Source organism: Typopeltis vanoorti, chromosome 19 (assembly GCF_054136105.1).
Source record: "Typopeltis vanoorti isolate ZY-2024b chromosome 19, IOZ_Tvanoo_1.0, whole genome shotgun sequence".
NCBI lineage: Eukaryota > Metazoa > Arthropoda > Arachnida > Uropygi > Thelyphonidae > Typopeltis > Typopeltis vanoorti.
The window spans coordinates 89,299,843-89,321,013 of record NC_143567.1 but is presented as its reverse complement, the minus strand read 5'-3'; the positions used below and the strand labels follow the sequence as shown (position 1 = coordinate 89,321,013).

General features: G+C 37.1%; 1 protein-coding gene across 2 annotated transcripts in view; it reads right to left on the bottom strand.

Moving 5' to 3' along the window:
- LOC150096323 (rap1 GTPase-GDP dissociation stimulator 1-like) overlaps positions 1-21,171 on the bottom strand; it is a 266,122-nt gene that overhangs the window by 225,303 nt on the left and 19,648 nt on the right. For both annotated transcript variants that reach the window (XM_090408894.1, XM_090408895.1), the window contains exon 2: positions 5,353-5,466. In XM_090408894.1, the coding sequence (XP_090265020.1) occupies positions 5,353-5,466 (114 nt within the window). The remainder of the gene's footprint in view (positions 1-5,352; positions 5,467-21,171) is intronic.

The window sequence follows — 21,171 nt, the reverse complement described above, 5'->3', positions numbered from 1 at the left end:
ATTTATATACAAAATATTTCAATGTTTTCTATAAACCAGATCTGCAGTTTTAGAATACTGTATTTAGAATTTTTACATTTGACTGCTTAGTGCAATTGGATCTCAAGAAAGACTCACGTATTTGGGTTTGTGCAGAAGGCCAGAATGTTCTCAAGCTGAATTTTGCAATGAAAGAGTTTATAAGCTACAAAACTCATTTGATAACATTATAAATGTCTAACTTGCCTATATAAATATATATGATAATAAAGACTTTCACTAACCATCAGACATTTGAAAATATTTATTATTACTCTAAAAGCTGAGGAAGAACAAAAAACAAAGTATAGTAATCTCTTTATTATCTAAAGCATAACTAGTTTTGTCCTCCTAGAGCAGCCTCTCAAAATGTGGTACATAGCCCACTGCTGGATAGCACGGTTTTTCTGTCGGCTGAGAGAGAATTTTATTATTAAATAAATATATTTTTAAATTTAGAATAAATTTTGTACATTTTCAGATACAACTTAGAACATGATATATTAAAAATTATCTTAATTAAAACTTCTTTTACATAATTCGTGTAATTTCAATATAATAATATGTATAATGCTTTGTCACAAGCTGTATATCTCAACATGCAAGTATATAGTGGTACATAATATCAGCCACTGTATCACCACTGTAAGATATGTGCAGTCTACCTCACATAACTCGCAGAATGCAAGAATTATGCAAGCAATGTGTTGAGAAATGTGAGGTCTGCCTCTTTATAATTGTGAGCTTGGGTTTTAGCACTTCTTTATCTGAAAGCAAACCAAAATCAGCAAAGCATGGAGTAGGATTTGAGACTAAAACTCTTCTGCTTGGAATCGGACATCTATTTACTGAAAAAAGCAGTGCCATTCTTTTGCATTAATATATTTTATATATTTTGTACTTTTATATACAAATTTTAAATTCTTAAATGCCTGAACTTTAAATCAACATTAAATAATTTGCAAGCATCTCACTTTCTGGCATAATTCACAATATATTCCATTCTAATCCTAATTTTCACTAAAAATATTGTGTATGTTATGCCAACTACACCCCAATTCTGCACTAAGGGACAGCATATGAAAGCTCATCTCTGGTAGTAAAATATGACCTATCAGTAAAGGGTGAAGTATGGGGACTAATGGGCCAGTATGATATAATAAATACTTTCCCTATCAGACATTTGAAAATATTTATTATTACTCTAAAAGTATTTATTTATATTTATTTTGAGCAATGATGTTGTAAACAAATAGTTCATGAAAACTGCACATTCTGCACATCATGTCCATATATTCGCCTTTTATCAAATGCACTAATAAAAGGAGAATATATGGACGCTTGGGCAGCACTCATGTCTTTTAAGTAGTACAAGCTAAGGCAACTTGGGGATCAGAATTAACTCTTAGGTCAACTTACAAAACTTTAATAGTTTCTACAAACATTTGGCTTTGAAACAATGTTGGGTGTATGTATGTGCAAGGTTTAGTATCTATAGTGGTATCTACATATAAACAAATTATAATCGAATGTGTTTGAATAAATTAATTCTTTGTAAAAATATAAAAACGTCATGCAGTTTTTCTGAGTCTGATAACATCTGCCTGAGTGTATAGGATTCAGCCAGATATGTAAATATGTCATTCCTCTCTTGTGTTAAGCACCAGCACTCCAGAATATGACTAATGGTGAGACAGGTATTGCATTTCTCATACATAGATGGTTCATCAGCTCTCATAAATAAGAATGTATAACATTGACTATGACCTATGCAGAGCCTAGCAAGAACAACTTTCTCTCTTATGTTCTTGTGCTAACTAGACTGCCAATGCTTAATCTCAGGCTTAATCCCATGCAATTTGTTTGTCAGTGCTTCCTGCCAGGAGTATTGCCACTGGGCATTACCTTCAATTTTATAAACTCAGTGTAGTCAGTATAAGGAACCATTAAACAGTATGTCAAAAAATTATGAGTTGATCTAGCAGCTGCATCTGCAATATTATTTCCCTTAATTTCAATGTGGTTGGGAATCCAACTCTATCGAACATCAAAATTAAGGTCTTTATTTTGTAACAGAGTTGAAACACCTCACCAAGTACTGAATGTGGACTATACACCTGGAAGGGGGATAGCCTGTAAAGAACTCAAAGATTCTGTATAAATTACACACTTTTGGTAGGAGTTTTCTTTGATATGCACAAGTGTGAGCTGAATGGCATGCAACTCTGCTATATAATTACTGCAATCAAATATGATCTGGTTGGAAACAGTAATGTTAGGAAACACAGCAGCACAGCCACCAGATCTGTGATCTTCAACCATTAGTATAGATGGGCAAGAAATCAGAGTGGGCCACTGTGTGTGCATCGAATAATTGAAGGTAGACAGATAAGCGTGTATGAGACATGTAGTTGACAAAGGGAGAGGTTGCAGGATGGGGTCAAGCTTGCTATCGAGGAATACTGTTTTGTTTAGTGCAGGCAATGTTGTCAATCTTCATGCCAATAGCAATCATAGGCTCTTTAATGCACATACCAAAAGGATGAATGGCAGTCTGACATGTGTGATATTGGACCCCTCCCAATGTAGAGAAAAGAGGCTAGTTCATGTAGGATGATCAAGGGACTTTATTTTTAGGGCATAATTAAGAGATAAATGCTTTCATCTGAGTGACAGAGTGAGTTTATTAGATTCAACATAAAGACTTTGAATGGGTGATGTGTGAAAAGCACCACTGGCTATTAGGATACCTTGATGATGGATAGGGTCCAGATGGATAGAGTGCGAAGGATATTCAACACTTTTGTGTACTTTTCCTGAAGGTGACAAATGTTTATAAAGAATGTTGGCTTTCTTCAAAGATGAGTCCAAAAACTTGGCCCTCTGGTACTACTGGGATAATCTATAGATCATCCAATTTTTGAATCAGGATTGGGATGGAGAGTGTGTTTCCTGCAGAAGTGTACACAGACAGTTTTTTTCTGCAGACAACCAGAACCTATGAAGAGTCGCAATCAACTGCTTGTTGAAGTTGTCTTTCAATAATGACCCTGATATTGCAGGAGTGATAATAAATCATGAAGTCATCCACATAAAGGCGGCCTACTGTGGGAGGAAGCTGTTCAGTAATTGAGTTCACTTTAATAGCAAAAAGGGTCACACTTAAGACAGAGCCTTCAGGAACTCCCTCTTCTTGATCATGTGCTTCACACTCAGACATAGAAGATGCAGCTGGATAGAAAATTTTTAATAAAAACAGGAAGGTGTCCCCTCAGACCAAGATTAAACAGGTCTTTTAATATGCCATATTTCCCGGCTGTCATAAGCTTATTTTTTTTTTCATGTCGAAAAACACTGAAACCACATGTTCTAGTTTCAGGAAAGCATCTCTTATACATGTTTCTAAAAGGACTAAATGGCCCAAGGTTTATCAGTGTCTACTGAAGCAACATTGTGTGTTAGAAAGAAGTATGTTGCTTTAAGTACCAGAGAAGCCTGACATTTACCATTTTTTTTCTAAGACCTTACAAAGACAGCTAGTCAGAGCCATTGGACAATAATTGTTGGCCTGTGCTGGATCTTCGCCTGGCTTTACGATAGCAATGACAATTGACTTTTCTAAAGAGTTTGGAAAATCTTCCTCTGTAAAAGATTCTGTTGTATAGCAAGAGAAAGAGATCCAAAGAAGATGATGGGAGAGATGTTTTATCATCTCATAATGGATGTCATTAGGGTTGAATGCGCTAGTGTGAGACAGCAAAAGAGCTCTTTTGAGTTCCTCCTTAACAAATGGCTGATTGTACAACTCCCTTGGCAAAAAAAAAAGCTTACCTACTATTTCTCTTGTTGCCCTTTCAAAATTAAAAAATCAGGACAGGAAACAGGTCATGGTTGTTGGGCATTCAGTCAATAATATGAACTTGTCTATTTGTGTTGGCACTACTCCACAGAGTGTTATGTCCATTAAAGTCACCCATAAGGCTGAGGCAGTTACATTATGTGCTTATCAAGTTCCATTGTTCCATTTCATTTAATTCAAACCTGGTGCTAAATGTATTGAGCATACTGTGATAAGAAACCCCATAGATAGGCAAATCGCTACTGCTTCCAGAGCAGTATTAAGCTGAACATGATGGAAAAGAAAATGACTGCCCACGAGAATAGCTACTCCACCATGAGCAGGACCACCTCCAGTTCTGTCATTGCATACAAGAGTGATATTCCTGAAGGTAGGATGCTCACTGGGTTTTAAATAAGTTTCCTGCAGAGAAACAAAAAGATTTGTGTTTCTGCAGCAGGTGCATGATATCATCAATATTTTGGCAAAACCCACGATGGCTCCATTGTAAAAATTTTCCTGTTGCTTCGCAGACTTGTCTGATTTACAGGAGGTTGAGGACTAAGCTTTGTCAGATTTATATTTCTCATTAGATTTTGGGAAGTATGGATGACCAGTGTCTATTTCTTCCTCTGAAAAATATCCAATACATCAGATGTGCTAGGATCATCGAGAAGATAAATCAGACCTGGCTTTTCATTTTTCCCGCCCAGACAACACAAAATCAATGGTCATGTTTTCACAATGCAAGCACAATGTAGAGAATGTGCAGATGAACATTCTCCAAAAAGAGTATTATCACATACATATAACTATTTTACTAAGGTAGTAAGTCCAATACTCTTCATCATATTTTTGAAAATTACTATCAGTAATGCAATACAGTGATGATATTTACACTGATGAATGTTAGTTTTTTACATTTCATCACTGTCCATCACTCCAGCATGTGCTGACAATGATGATGATAATATCCTTCTTGGAAGGGAGGGGACAGGATACCAAATATATGTACAAAATTGGTGAAATTATCCCACAGACAATAATATATTATTGTTACGGGCAACTCCAAGGAATCCATAGACTCATCGAGGGAGGCCCTAACATCATGTCAAGAACAACTATTCAACATTCACACAGTATCTATCATACTTCGCCTTGAACTCATTTACAGTCATGGCACCTGGTGGAATATATCAGGAACGATAACAGAAATGTAAAGTAAGAGGAAGTTCTGAACTAGTAAGTTGCATATCTGAAAACATCATCAGCTGCTGCTGGCAAAGTCAGAAAACATTTTTCCATTTATCCATGCTAAGTTGCAACCTCTCATGTGTTCCCTCACACATATGTGGAAATGACATATTGAAGAAAAAAGGCAATAGAAGATAACTGAGATCGCAATGCTATTAAAGCCAGCATGATCCATGATATAAAATCACAATTTCTAAGAATGCACACACATACACAGTCTCAAAGTAAAATCACATACAAACCTTCCTGGATAAGGTGCTGGTAAATGACATCCAAATCAATAAGCATTTCTTCACCACATGCTTTCGAATCTTTACTCTTTTGTTTCAGATCTGATAATGCTCTGACTAATTCATCTATAAAAATTATAAATACATAAATATTTATACATAAATATTTATAATGATCAAAATAATACCTTTCTAATATGATTATATTTAGGACTACTGTAAAGTGCCTATATTACAGCATTTAGTCTGCATAATAAATTTTCCATAAACCTCTGGCAAGTTTTGTGGAAATTAACTTCACTTTTTCACAAGAAACTATCTTAGATTATGTCTAACGTTCACGTTTAGAAACAATTCTTCATGGATTGCTCTAATTTTTTCACAAGTGTTCAATCAGATTTAGACTGGGACTCCAAAGGTGGCTATTCCATGAGATGGAGGTGGTTTTCAGACCAAGACATAGGCAGACCATGCTAGGAAGGAGAAAAATTATCTTGCTGGAACATGCATTGCTCTCCAACAGAATTCCACAGGATAAAATTATTATTATTATTTTATTTTTTCTTCCCCAGAACCTCTCAATTCATTGGTATTAATTAAAATAAGAGGAAATGCTCCATGAAGCAGCAACAAAAAAACTCCATACTACATGCTGCTTCACAGCCAGAATGATGTAGTCCCATTTACACTGTTCTGGCTGTAAAGTGATGTCTGATTCAAGTTCTCTTACTGGATGAAAATAGGCTGTGGTAAAATTCATCACTGTTTCCAGTCAACCAGTTTGATATTTGCAATTTAAAAACTACTGATACTGTACATAAATTCTTGTTACAGCGATATGTGTGAGAAACCTCATCACTAATATTCAGCAGCCATATTACTGCCACTAAATTTCAACAAATAGTAAGGAATGTTCTGTGCACTGTCCACAAACTGGTACTCACTCCTGCATGTTCTTGAATCACCTGGGCAAGTGGATTATAACTTTTCTTGTGAGAATTTTTGCCAAAAGGTATATCCTCAAACCCATTTTTGAAAATATTTGTGGCCTTCTGAAGCAAGGCTTCACTCTGACATATCCATTCAACCTTTTTTTCACAGTGTTTCATGGACTTGTGGATGGAAAGTTTAATGTATCAGAAATTTATCTTATGCTCAGTCCTGCAATATGACTAACAACTGGCTCACATATGAAATCATTAAGCTTTACCTTCATGAACCATTTTAATTCAAGGTAAACATGGTGCTTAGATGATGTCTCTCTTATGTATGCATTTCACTATCTACATCATTCCTTAAAGGTACTTGTGGCATAACCATAAAGAACAAAAATAACACAATAACCACAATAATAAACTTTAATGAAAATCACAAATATTTTGTACTGAAATTAACAGTACATCATCAGTGTGTATGTGTGGAAACAACAAGTAAATCAAAGATCAGGAATACAAGATAAATACAACAACTGGGATACCAATTGGGGTGGCCTGGTTGGCTGAGTGGTTAGTGTACCCCATTCTCCAACTAACAGGTTGCAGGTTTGAATCCTGCCATGGAAATGGGTGTTTGCGATTGTGTTTAAGGTGGGAAACGAATTTCATCGCCGGCTATGAGACCACAGCCCACTTAATGGAGGCCTGAAGTGGCTTGAAAATGTTCTATTTTTGGTCTCTTGAGCAGGGTTTCTGGACTATGTAAAAATAAATTTAAAAAATTCTTAGCCCACCAACAGTACAAATGTACTATAGGCTCATTAATAACCATTGTGCTTGGGAATCACATTAAAAAAAATTAAAAACAGATGCTGCATACTAAAAAAATAATATTTAAAACTATTTTTGATATTTATATAAGATAAAAATTTCACAAACTTTTGGGAAAGAGAGAGAATAATTCTGAATCAGGTTAGACAGGTGTAAAAGGGCTTTACAACTTTCTTTGAAAGGCATGCATATTTAAAACTGCTTCTATGGAAAAGACAAGCTTCATCGCACAAGAAATTGTATTTAGTATCAATACTACGTACGCAAGAGCAGACTTCTGTGAACAAAAGAATTAATGAATAGCAGTACTACACTGATTACCTGAAACCTCAAAGGTCTGGTTTGGCACAGCATAGTATTGTTACTAAACACAGTATCCAATGGGATGAAGCTCATCTTCTCCATAGAAGTAGTTTTTAAATATGAACGCCTTTTCAAAGAAAGTTATGAAGTTCTTTTACATTGGCCTAACCTGTATCAGAATGATCATTGCTTTCCCTCAAAAGTTTGGAAGATTCACATCTCATGTAAATATAAACAATAGTTTTAATAGTTTTTAACATAATTTTTCTAGCATGAAGCAGCTATTTTTAATTGGTAAACTGATTGTTGTAACTACTTTGTATGCCTGCTCTTTGATCTGCTTGTGGTTTCCATTCACTGGTGATATACTGTTAATTTCAGTACAAAATATGTATACTTTTCATTTCATTAAAGTTTATCACTTTTTTTTATTGTGTTATATTCACTGTTTTATTAACATATTGCATAGCCTTTATTAAAGATTCTATCTAATGTATTTCTGGTAGGATGTTCCAAATAATACTCACGTAACAAGTATATACATAAGAAAAGTAGGTGGTTACAAGATGAAAGAAGAGCAAAAATATCTACAAGGGATAGTTCAAAATTGATGCAATTTTTATCTTTCAATGATAAGACACAAAGTATACACCAAGAGAAAACATTTTGAAGGAAGCAGAGGATATGAGAGATTAGGGAATAGTGATGGACAGTGAGTTTAGGACACTGCACAAGTTGTGAAGTGATTACACTGGATTATGACAATGACGATGAGGATGTTGACATGCAAAAATAAAGAGGTTATGATTCCACTGTAAAGGGCCTTGATTGGGCTTTATACAATGGAACCTGTGTGTAAACTACTGAATGCAGAGGTCAAGTGGTTTTCATGGGAATGAGGATATATTAGAAAGGGTCTAGATGGAACTGATCTGGTCTTTGTAATGTGAGATATGAAGAAAGATGAAAGGAATGCAGTTTGCAGAGCTTTGTGAGGGAACATAATTGAAACAGAAGTTAGTGAGGGGATTGTTACCAAGCTAATGAGGAAAATATTTTTTATGGAAGACAGGATTAGAACAAGAGATCATCCCCAAAAACTGTATAAAGTGTGTGCAAGGCAATAAGGTTCTGTTCATAGCTAGTGGTTGGTGATCGAATGTACTGTGAGTATGGTGAATGCAAACATATTAAATAAATTTGTGCATGACAGTGTGTACCTCCTGCAATGAATCTTTTGATTCAATGGATGCCCAGTGTTAATAATAAACTGTTCTGCATAAGTAAACTTTTAATAGACATTTGTTAATGTTGCTTAAAAGCAATATAATATGTTCTATTGCAATGTTTTTAATGATAATCTCATTCAAAAGAGATTTTCCAACCTACATTACATCAGTGAATTTCCATAGAAATTCACTGAATTACTCCATATGTGAAAATAGTATTCAAAGGTTAGCCTGAATGGTATTGAAAATTGTTTAGAAGTAAAATAACAGATGAAGCAAAAAAGAAAACCTAATGTCTTGAATTCTAAGGTGCTTCCTTCAACCCAAATAGGCAACTGTTATTATTATCTGAGACCTCAGGTAGTTAAGGGAGGCTATAAATCATCCAAACCAGCTGTCATACCTTCCATTAAATTCATTCACACTAGATGCACTCACTACCCCTAAAAGAAAACTATTCCACTCACTCAGTGCTCTCTGGGAGAAAAACCTAGCTGTTACCCCTTTCTTGTGAACAAACTTAACTTCGATGGATGACCCCGTGTTCTCTCTCCACCTTCCATATAATGAAATATTTCATCAGATGATATCCTATAACACCCATTCAAAGGTTTATAGACCTCTATCATATCACCTCTCTATCTCCTGTTAACCTAAGTCTGCAATCCCCATACTCGCAATCTGTCCTCATAATTTAAATTCCATAATTCAGATATAATCTTTGTAACTCTTTTTGTAACTGATATAATCTTTCTTCGTGATAGGGAGGAAGTGGAGAGGATCCAGAGACAAGTGACCAAGATGATAGAAGGTCTGTGGAATGAACCTTATGAGAATAGGTTGAAGATTTGTGGGTTGTAGAGATTGGACAATAGGCGAAGGAGGGGTGATATGATTGAGACATTCAAATTACTGAAGGGTTTCTACAAGATTGATCCAGAAGATATTTTTGAAAATATGACTGGTGGTGGGAGGACTAGGGGCCATGCATGGAAGCTGGGCAAGAGGGTGGTTGACAAGGGTGTTAGAGCTAGGTTTTTTTACTTGGAGAGTGGTGAATGAGTGGAATAAGCTTCCAGAGTCTGTTGTGGGTGCTACGACCGTGAATGAGTTCAAGGCAAGGTATGATAGATACTGTGTCAATGTCGAATAGTTGTTCTTGACATGATGTTAGGGCCTCCCTCGATGAGTCTGTCATCTCCTTGGAGTTGCCCGGAACAATAATAACAATAATAATAATAACTCTTTGCATCCTTTCCACAACTTCTTTATCCCCTTGGAACCCAGGAGACCAAATATGGCAACAATAATCCAGGTATAGTTTTATCGAAGCCTTATAAAGAGGCAAAATGACTAACTTATCTATACGTCAAGTTCGCTTCAGCATCGCATGTTCCAATAGAACAAGCAGGGTTCAGAAGAGATACCAGCTGCACAGATCAAGTTCTTAGCTTAACAACCTAAGTTGAAGAAGGATTTCAAAGATGCCTGAAGACTACTGCAGTCTTTATTGGCTTAACAGCGGTTGACAATACTGTTTGGAGGGAGGGACTCATATATAAATTTCTTAAGGTATCCCATGTAAAATATTGGGTGATCTCCTAAACAACTTACTGTGTGATCGATATTTGAGGGTAGTCACCGGAGGAAGCATCAGTAAACAGAGAGTGCTTAAGAATGGATTACCTCAGGGCTCAGTGCTCGCACCACTGCTTTTTAGCCTTTACATCGCAGATATTCCTGAAACAGCCAGCAGGAAGTTTGCTTATGCAGATGATCTAGCTTTGGCGATCAGCGACAAGTCTATCAAAAGAAGTGAAGAAATATTGACAAGTGATCTGTCGGCTTTATGGCAGTTCTATAAAAAAAAATGGAGATTAACACCAAATTCTGGTAAAATGGAATGTTCTTGCTTTCATCTGAACAATAGTCTTGTAAATCAAAAACCAGAGATATATATTCTGATGGAACATTAATTTCGTTTAATCCGACACCTAAATATCTGGGAATAACTCTGGATAGAACTCTGACATATAAAGAGCATATGATTAATATCGCTGCTAAAGTTCGCAACAGAAATAACATAGTTCAGAAGCTTTGTGGTACTATATGGGGCTCAAGTGCCACAACTCTGCGGTGCACTGCAATGGGTCTAGTTTACAGTGCAGCAGAGTATGGTGCTCCTGTCTGGCTCGATAGTTACTATGTCAATAAACTAGATACTCAACTTAACTCTACTCTGCGTTTAATAACAGGTTGCATTAGGAGTACACCCTTACAATGGCTCCCCACTTTGAGCCATATTGCTCCTCCGGAACTGCGACGTCAGGAAGCCTTGCTTCGTGAATATAAAAGAATTTTAAATAACCAAAACCTCCCAATACATGAATTTATTCCAGATGCATTATCCAATAGACTAAAATCCAGAAGACCTGCCATAAAAACCACCCATAATCTTCTTAGCCAAAATGACAGTTTGGTGAGTGGGTGGGATACTGTGGTCCCAAGCAGTATCACCTGAAGTTCGCTATCACATAAACATCTTCCAAAAACCATCTAGATATGACCTCCCCAGGAATATATGGATGACAGCTAACAGGATTCGTACAGGCCATGGTGTATGTGGAGACTTACTTTCAAAGTGGGGTAAGATACCAAATCCCCACTGTCCCTATGGAGCCGAGACCCAAACCATTTACCATATAGTATAGGAATGCGAGCTGACAGCATATCCAGGTGACTTTAAGGATATCTTTGACCTATCCTCAGAGGCGATCAACTAGATCAAAAACCTAAATGTTAAAATATGACTAATCTTCTGTCTGATGCTTGTCATAAATTTCATATTTGTATTTGCCTGAATGTAGATTTTTTTTTTAAATCATATATGTGTATCTTATCTATACTCATGTGTATTATATCTTATTGTCTTTTAACCATGTGTACAAGCCATACGATAAATAAATAAGCTGCACATCTGATGTTAGACCCTTCATGATGTCATTAATGTATAGATTGAACAATAATGGCCCAAGGAATGAATCCTGAGGTACACCACTGGTCATCTGGAAGATTTAAGGTGACCACCAGTTGCAGATCTGGCAGATCACACCCACTGTATACCACTTTTTGATATCTGTCTATCAACCATCTCCTGATCCAAGTCAAGAGTTTATATTCCAATCCCATATTCTCTAGTTTACGCAACAGCCTTTTGTGTGGTATCCTATCAAGTGCCTTAGAAAAATCCAACATGATCATAGAATATCCATTTCCTTTATTCAACTCGGCCGTAACACTATTATAAAATATGAGCAAATTCCAAAAACATGACTTTCCTTTAGTAAACCCATGCTGCTCCTTGCAGAGTATAGCTTGTTTGTCTACCCATTCCTATATGTGAGTTCTTACCAACTTCTCTAAAATCTTCACTACCGCACCAGAGATATTGACAGGTTGGTAGTTAGACATCAGTTTTTGGACCACCCTTGTACAATGGAACTATCATACATTCCTCCCATTCCCGCAGTAACATTCCTGATCTGAGACTAAAGTTATACCAACATGTGAGAGGCCTAGCCAATTCAGCTGAACATTCCTTTAGCAAACAGGCTGATATTCTACACGTCCTTATTGGCAAATTCTTATTCAGGTTATGCAACAGCTCTTCAACCTCATTTTCATGAACCTCTAACCGTTCATCCAACTATGCACAATGTCACATACACTTGGTTGATATATCTTTCCAAAGTGAGCACTCATTAATTGAACAATCTCATTAGCTTCTAACACTAGAGTACTATCTGCTTTCAATAAAGTTATTCGTTCACATTCATTCTTTTTTTATTTTGCTTTCCACATAAAGATAAAATTCTTTTGGATTGCCTTTAGATTGCACAGCCAATTTCTCTTCATACTTTGATTTACCTTTCCTCACAATACTCGTTACTTTTCTGACCTGAGTCTTATATATTTCATAACTCCTCTCACTCTTAGAATATTCTTTCTACATCATCTTCTTCTTGTGGATCTCTTCCTTAATAAGGGTGCACATCCATTTCTTTCCCAACCTATTTATTCTTCAAACATTAGGAATACATTCAGATACCACCTCATTTAAGCACTTTTTCAAAGACTTCCACATTGCTGACATTTTCCCCATTCAGTAACTGATACCATGGGACCAAAGATAGTATTCTCCTAAGTTGATCATAATTTCCAGCTTTGTAGTTGAACATGTAACCTTTTCTAATCAGAACATCAATACAATTAGGTACTTCCCAAGAAAGCACAGTATGATCAATGTCACCAACTGGTTGTAAAATAGCCATATTCTTAACAGAGACCCCTTCTGACGTTATGCGTAAATCCAACTCTTTGACTTCTAGTTCATTCTTTCACATGCTGCTTGAGAAAGTTGTCTCGTAACAATTCAATAAATTTCTCATCTTTCTTATCATGAGATTTCTATTCTACCCAGTCAATGTTTGGAAAATTAAAATCACCCATAATCATCATTCATTTAGTACCCATAAGACTAAATTGGTGATGTATTTCTTCGTCCCTTGCAACTGAGCCGCCAGATCTGTAGGAACCCCCCCCCCCATCATATATTTCATTCTGTTAACCTCCACTTCACACCACATAGACTCAACCTCACCACTACATGGGACATCACTGTTTTCTTGTGTTTCTACCCAGAATATTACAGCCATCTTGTATCGTTAGTAGTACTTTTCCTCTTCTCCTATCTCTTCCCATTACACCTGATCCCACTCACCATATCTGATTCTGATAGCCAGGTTTTACTAATGCCAACAATCGTAGACCGCATCGTATTCAATAATGCAACAAACTGGCTATCAGAATCAGATATGATTCTGATATCAGATATCAGAATCAGATATCAGAATATCTGATTAGAGAAAATTCTAACGCTCCTGGAATTTGTGTATAGACATAATAAATTACCACCTAGCCTATTCTTATAATTATATATGCAATTTATTTGATCTTGTTCTAGAATTTTCTCTTTTCCCTCCCCAGACATACTTAAAGGGTCCAAACCCCAAGCATATTTTTCCACCCCTTTGCCACATACATAACCATGTTCGAAGCCATTCATATCTTTATGCACGGCGGGGCGTAATGGCGGTTGCCAAGTGTTTATATATGTGATCAGTGATTTAAATAGTCGTTATGATTTTCTGAAGAAAAGTTTATTTATTTTGTAAAATATTTGCTACTGATGCTGGTAGATCGATTTGATCTACGGGATATTTATATATAGAGGTAAGTGTTCTTCATTCTGTGAAACATTTACTACCTTTGCTGGTAGATCGACTTGATCTACGGGATATTTACATTGGGCTCTAGGTCCCACTTCTCAAACTTTATTTTAATAGAGTTGTTGCCTTCTGTTAATCATGACAAAACCTCTCAATGAAGGCATATTTGAAGAAGTTTACAAAGAATTCCTAAGATTAGGAATTCTTTGTAAACTTCTCAAACTTTATTTTAATAGAGTTGTTGCCTTCTGTTAATCATGACAAAACCTCTCAATGAAGGCATATTTGAAGAAGTTTACAAAGAATTCCTAAGATTAGGAAAACTTTTGAGCGACAACTGGCCAGGAAAAGTAAAGCTCTTAGATACATTCCCCCCTACAGCAGTCACAGAAGATAGGATGGATGATTCTAATGAAGGAAGTATGTTGACTGAACCAGAATCAAGTCACTCCACGAATACAGAGAATGCTGCATCTCAGGATAATACTCCGCAGTTTGTGGAAACCAACACAGAATTTCAAACAGTCAAAAAGAAAAGGAAAATCTCCTCTACTGCAGATACACCCAAAACAGTGGAGATAGAACCAGATAATGTAATTAAAGAAAGGGTACCCCCAGTCGTCCTAAGGGCCAAGGAGCACTGGACGTCCGTTGCATCCACAATGAAATCTTCAGATATCACCTTCATTAAAGCCACAAACACAGAAGAAGGGATTTGCATACAACCTAAAACATCATCAGATTACAGAAAAATGACCAAACTTCTAGACAACAACAACTTGCCATATCACACTTTTGCACTCAACAGTGAAAAAAATTTAAAAGTAGTGTTAAGGGGAGTAACTGAAACATTACAAATAGAAGACCTCACTGCAGACCTCCAACTTAAGGGATTTAGCCCAGTTAAAGTCAGCCGAATGCGGAGAGCTGATAAAACACCCTATCCCCTAATTCTAGTAGAAATAAGCAAAGACCAAAATCATATATACAATCTCCAAACCATCTGTGATCTAGTCATAAAAGTTGAGGCATTGAAACATAAATCAACTACAACCCAGTGCCATAGATGCCAGAAGATTGGGCATGCCCAACGATGCTGCAAGGCCGAATTTCGTTGCGTTAAATGTGGTGGCAAACATGCATCAAATGAATGCCATAAACCTCGTACACTTCCAGCAAAATGTGCAAACTGCGGAGGACCACACCCTGCAAACTATAGGGGCTGTATAGCATTTCCTCAAAACCAAAAATTACAACTCAAAACCAGTAAACCTCTTCAAGAACAAGCGTCTTCCCATCAAACCATAGTCTCCACAACGGATGGAAGATCGTATGCTGAAGTTACAAGATCAACCTTCCAAAAAGACCCAAAACCAAAGCAGTCACAGCAAACCAACAAGCCTATCCTACTGAACATAACAAGTCACTTAGGTGAAATGCTTGCTGAACTCCAACAAACCAACCCAACTCAAGAAGCCAAAGATATCATCTTAAGGCATACACAATCACTCTTTATGGAAATTCTTAATGGATAAATCTAAAAGAAAACCGAAATCATTACAAATTGTTTCATGGAATGCAAATGGTTTATCTATCAAATTACAGGAGCTGCAGGAGTTTGCAGCAGAAACTCAAGCAGACATCATCCTCATAAATGAAACACATCTTCGTCCAAGTGACAAAATCAGAATCAATAGTTATAGCACTTACCGAACAGACAGATGCTTTGCTAGAGGTGGAGGCACTGCCATCTTTGTGAAAAGTAACATAAAACATAATTCAATAGCAGAACCCCAAACAGAACACATGGAAACTACAGGAATAGAAATACATATGGAAAATACAAGCAGCATTACGATATATGCAGCCTACAATCCCCCAAATAAAAAACTCCTTGAATCTGACTTAGAGGTGATACTAAATACAGGCAGAGCAGTGATTATAGCAGGAGATCTTAATGCCAAACACTCAGTCTGGAATAGCAGAAACTCAAATATTAATGGAAGAATACTCAACTCTTACACCACTTCAAGAAATATAACAGTAATAGGACCCACTGAACCCACACATTATGGAGCTACCGGTCGTCCTGATGTACTAGATATAGCTATATTAAAAAACATAGCGCACAGCTATCAGATACAAGCAATCAACGACTTAAGTTCTGATCATAACCCCATCATATTACAACTAGGCACCATACAAGATATAACAGAAAACACCACCGCATTTATAAATTGGAAACAACTTCCCTCAGCCTTCCAGGAAAACCTTGGTCCAATACCGCATATAACATCTGCTGAAGATGTAGAAAAAGCAGTGAAGACTCTTGAAAAACAACTGCTGACAGCTATAACGCAGGTAACAAATATAACCAAATGTACACCATCAAATAAACTTCCACAGGATATAAAACGTCTTATCCAAGAGAAAAACAGATTAAGAAGACAATATCAGAGAACAATGGACCCAGCGGATAAACAAGCAGTCAATAGAGCAACAAACCAAGTTCGATATGCCCTAAAGGACCACCGTAACCAACTCTGGAATAACAAAATTCTCCAATTAAACACAGAGGATCAATCAATATGGAAAATGATGAAATCACTCCGTTCAAAGCGTTTTACATTTCCTCCAATCCAAGGTGAATCTAATGTTGTCTACAACGACGAGGAAAAAGCTGAAGCATTTGCTGACAGTTTAGAAAAACAATGCAGCCCCAATTATATCAATACAGATATAAATTTCATAAGTAAAATTCACACCCAAGTGCGTAAAATAACTCAAAATGCCTCATTCCAATCCAATAACAAATCCGTATCACCAACAGAAGTATATGAGATTTTAAGAAAACTAAATAACAAAAAGGCTCCAGGTCCAGATGGAATAACAAATAAGGTACTCAAGTTACTTCCTCGCAAAGGGGTTATGCATCTAGTAGCCATCATTAATGCCATCTTCCGGCTAAATTATTTCCCACAACGATGGAAAATTGCCGACGTTTTCCTAATTCCCAAACCTGGGAAAAATACACAGTTTCCTGTAAATTACAGACCAATCAGCCTTCTTTCATGCATAGGTAAGATAGCCGAACGTGCTATTCTCACACGGCTTCAAGAGGCAACAGATATGAACCATATAATTCAAGATGAACAATTCGGCTTTAGGAAATATCACTCCACAACGCTACAAATTTACAGAGTTATCGAACATATAACCCAAGGGTATGAATGGCACCAACACACTGGCGCAGTTTTTCTAGACATCACCCAGGCATTTGATAGAGTATGGCATCATGGACTAATTTTTAAACTACACGAAGTTGGTATTCCATTGCCACTAGTGCTACTTATCAAATCATATCTACACAACAGAAAATTTAAAATAAAACTCAACGGTATCAGATCCACGGAGAGGAGAATCACGGCCGGAGTACCTCAAGGCTCTCTACTATCTCCCCTGCTCTTCTCCATATACATGGCAGATCTCCCCAAACTGTCTCCAGCTATCACCGCTCTGTATGCCGACGATACAATCATTATAGCCAGATTCCTCCGTCCACACCTGGCCACAATCAAGCTGCAGAGAGCAGTCAATGAATTGGAGGATTGGTACACCAAGTGGCGTATCGCAATTAATCCAAACAAAAGCTCTGCAGTACTTTTCACCAGACGTAAGGCAGAACCGAATACAAGCATACAAATGTTTGGTAAAATCATCCCTTGGCGCAATTCTACCAAATATCTGGGAATTCATCTTGATAGACGTCTAAACTTCAAGTCACATATGGATAGTGTTACCACTAAGGCAAGTCAGACTATAGCACAGCTATATCCACTTTTGAACAGGAACAGCTTCCTAAGCATAAGCAACAAAATCTTACTTTTCAAATCGGTAATCAGACCGCAACTAACTTATGCCTCTCCAACCTGGGGTCACACGACTAAAAGCAACATCAACAGACTTCAGATAATACAGAATAAATGCCTAAGAATGGCATTTAATGCCCCATGGTTCATCAGAAACACCCAATTACATCAAGAAGCCAATCTTCCAGATATTAAGACCTACATGACAAGCATTGCAGAGAAATTCTTCACAATCACGGATAATCACCCAAATCAGTTAGTTCGACAGGCAGCGGACTACAAGCCCTCAGATCGTTTCAAACATAAAAAACCGAAATCCTCCATCGCAAGAGAAAGCTGATACAGCCTCAATGCTCACAATGAGCGGGTAAATTACCCACAATAATCTCATCACCCACAATCTAAAATCCAGATGAAGGGATAAAGAGTCAAGGACTCAGTCCATCAACCAATTAAGTTCAAGTTCAAGTTCATATCTTTATCAGATTTGCATACCACAGCTGAACTTTCACACACATTTTTCCCAATCCTCCCTTGATGATTTAGTTTCCCTGACTCTCTGAATTAGGTCTCATTACCAAGAAGTAATTTCTCCAGGCTCCTGATGCCAAATGAATTCAAGTGCAAGTCATCCTTCTTATACAAGTCTTTTCTGCCATCAAACACACTCCACATATCTAAAAACTCGGATCCATTTCTTCCACAGCCTGGGCATGAAATCATTTGCTATCGTTGCTCTCCTTTTTAACTCAGTACTGTCATATCTGGGTAGCAATCCTACAATTTTTACTCTCTCACTTCTCCCAAAAGACCTTTCACATCTTCTCTCATACTATATTTGTCACTACTTAAATTATTAGTTTTTTTTTCCTTCGAATAATTTCCTTTAAATATTCAAGGGAAGACTCCACAGGAGTGGAAAGAATGTGTGATAATCCCATTGCATAAGGGTGGTGCAAAGACTTATGCATCTATCAACCTATCAGTATCTTTGGAATTGGCTGGTTGGTTTATTAGCACAAAAACAGCAAAGGTGATACTGCACCAAAGCAAAGATTACAGCCATACATAAATAGCTAAAGATAAATTGGTAAATAATATCTATGTACAAAAATTAAGTTAAGCAATACAGTATCTACATATACCCAAAATTGTAGTCAAATGTGTTTGTACAAATTCATTTTTTGTAAAAGGTTGAAAACATTATGCTGCCTGTTTGTGTCTGATAACATCTGACTAAGTGTATATGGCTTGGCTAGATATGTAAAAATTTCATTCCTCTCTCATGTAAAGTGCTGGCACGTCACCAGAATATGACAAATAGTAAGATGTATGTTGCATTTTTCACACATAAGTGGATCATCAGCTCTCAGTAAATAAGAATGTGTAAAATTATTATTATTATTATTATTACGGGTATCTCCATGGAGTCAGTAGACTCATCGCGGGAGACCCAAACTAGCAAAACAATATCTGTCATATCTCTTCTTGAATTCATTTACAGATGAAGAGCTCACAACAAAGTCAGGCAATGAATTCCACTCATTCACCACCCTCCAGGCAAAAAACCTTGTTCTGACACCTTTGTTAACCACACTCTTCTTTAATTTCCAGAGATGACCTCTTGTTCTTCCATCACTATCACACAGCTGAAACATTTCCCCTGCATCAATCCTATAAAAACCTTTTAGTAATTTGAATGTTTCTATCATATCCCCTCTTCTTCGCCTATCAGCCAATCTCTGCAATCCACAAGCTCTCAATCTATCAATGTAGGGAGCATTTTTTATATCACTCACCAACTTGGTCACTCTTCTCTGAACCCTCTCCACAGCCTCCTCATCTCCAAGGAATCCAGGTGACCAGACCTGAGCACAGTAATCCAAATGTGGAAGTATCAATGCTTTATAAAGGGGAATAATAACCTCTTTATCTCTGGATGTCAGTGTGTTCCTCAACAACCAAGTAATCCTATGTGCAATCTTGGACACCTTAGCAATGTGTCCTCTGAACTTCATCTCCTTATCTACCAATACCCCTAAGTCCCTAGCCTCATCAATCTCTTGGAGTACCTTTCCATCTATGTAGTACACAGCTGGTAATCTTTTAATCCCAAAATGCAAGACTTTACACTTTTCCACATTGAACTGACATCCATTTTCTTTTGCCCATTTTACCAGCTTATTTAAATCCTCCTGCAAACTTTCAACATCAGCTTGATTTTTTATTGCACTACACAACTTTGCATCATCAGCAAACAACTGAATATCTCCCTTTAAGCCGTTTCCTATATCATTTATATACAAATTAAACAACATTGGCCCAAGCACAGAGCCCTGAGGCACACCACTGGTCACCTGCCTCATTCTGGACTCGGCTCCTCCATACACCACCTTATGGTATCTCTCCCTGAGCCATTCTCCTATCCATATCACCAATTTAATATCCATTCCCATCTGCTCCAATTTGCGTAACAGTTCTATGGGGTATCCTGTCAAAAGCCTTAGCAAAATCCAGAAGTACCACTGTGTAGCCAGTTCCTTTGTCCAACTCTGATGTTATTCTATTATGGATAGTTAATAGATTGCTAAGGCAGGATCTACCTTTAACAAAACCATGTTGGCCTCTATAGAGTATCATATCCTGATCCACCCATTCTTGAATTTTGTCTTTAACCAACTTTTCCAATACTTTTACCACTACTCCTGAGATGGTGATTGGTCTGTAATTCAATACTGCAGTTTTAGAGCCACCCTTATGCAAAGGAACCACTTTGCCTAACTTCCACTCCCTAGGGACCATACCAGAGTTCAAACTTAAATTAAATATCCAGGTAAGAGGGGTTGACAATTCATTTGCACATTCACGCAACACCCGAGCTGATATTCCATCTAAGCCTACCGCAGTGTTTGCATTTAAGTTTCGCAATATATTTAATACCTCTGATTCTTTAGCTTCAATTCTCACATTAGGTATTGCTATAGGTATAGAGATATCCTCACTTGGGTGATAGACTTTTGAGAAGTGATCACTCAGTAACTCGACTATTACATCTGATTTTGTCACCTCAATACCATCAGCACCCACTAAGGTTATCCTTCCGAAGTCATTCTTCCTCTTACTTGCCACATAGCGGAAGAACTCTTTGGGATTACCCTTGATCTCTTTGGCTAAGGTCTTCTCATAATCTGATTTAGCTTTTCTTACTATGCTGGTAACCTTCCTAGCTTGAGCCTTGTACTGCTCATGGGTGTCCTGATCGCCCTTCTCCTTGTAAATTCTCCATAACATTTTCTTTTTTTGTAGTTCAAGCTTGATACTACTGCTCATCCATCTAATGCCTGCCTTGTTTGACCTCCTGACCATGGGGACACAA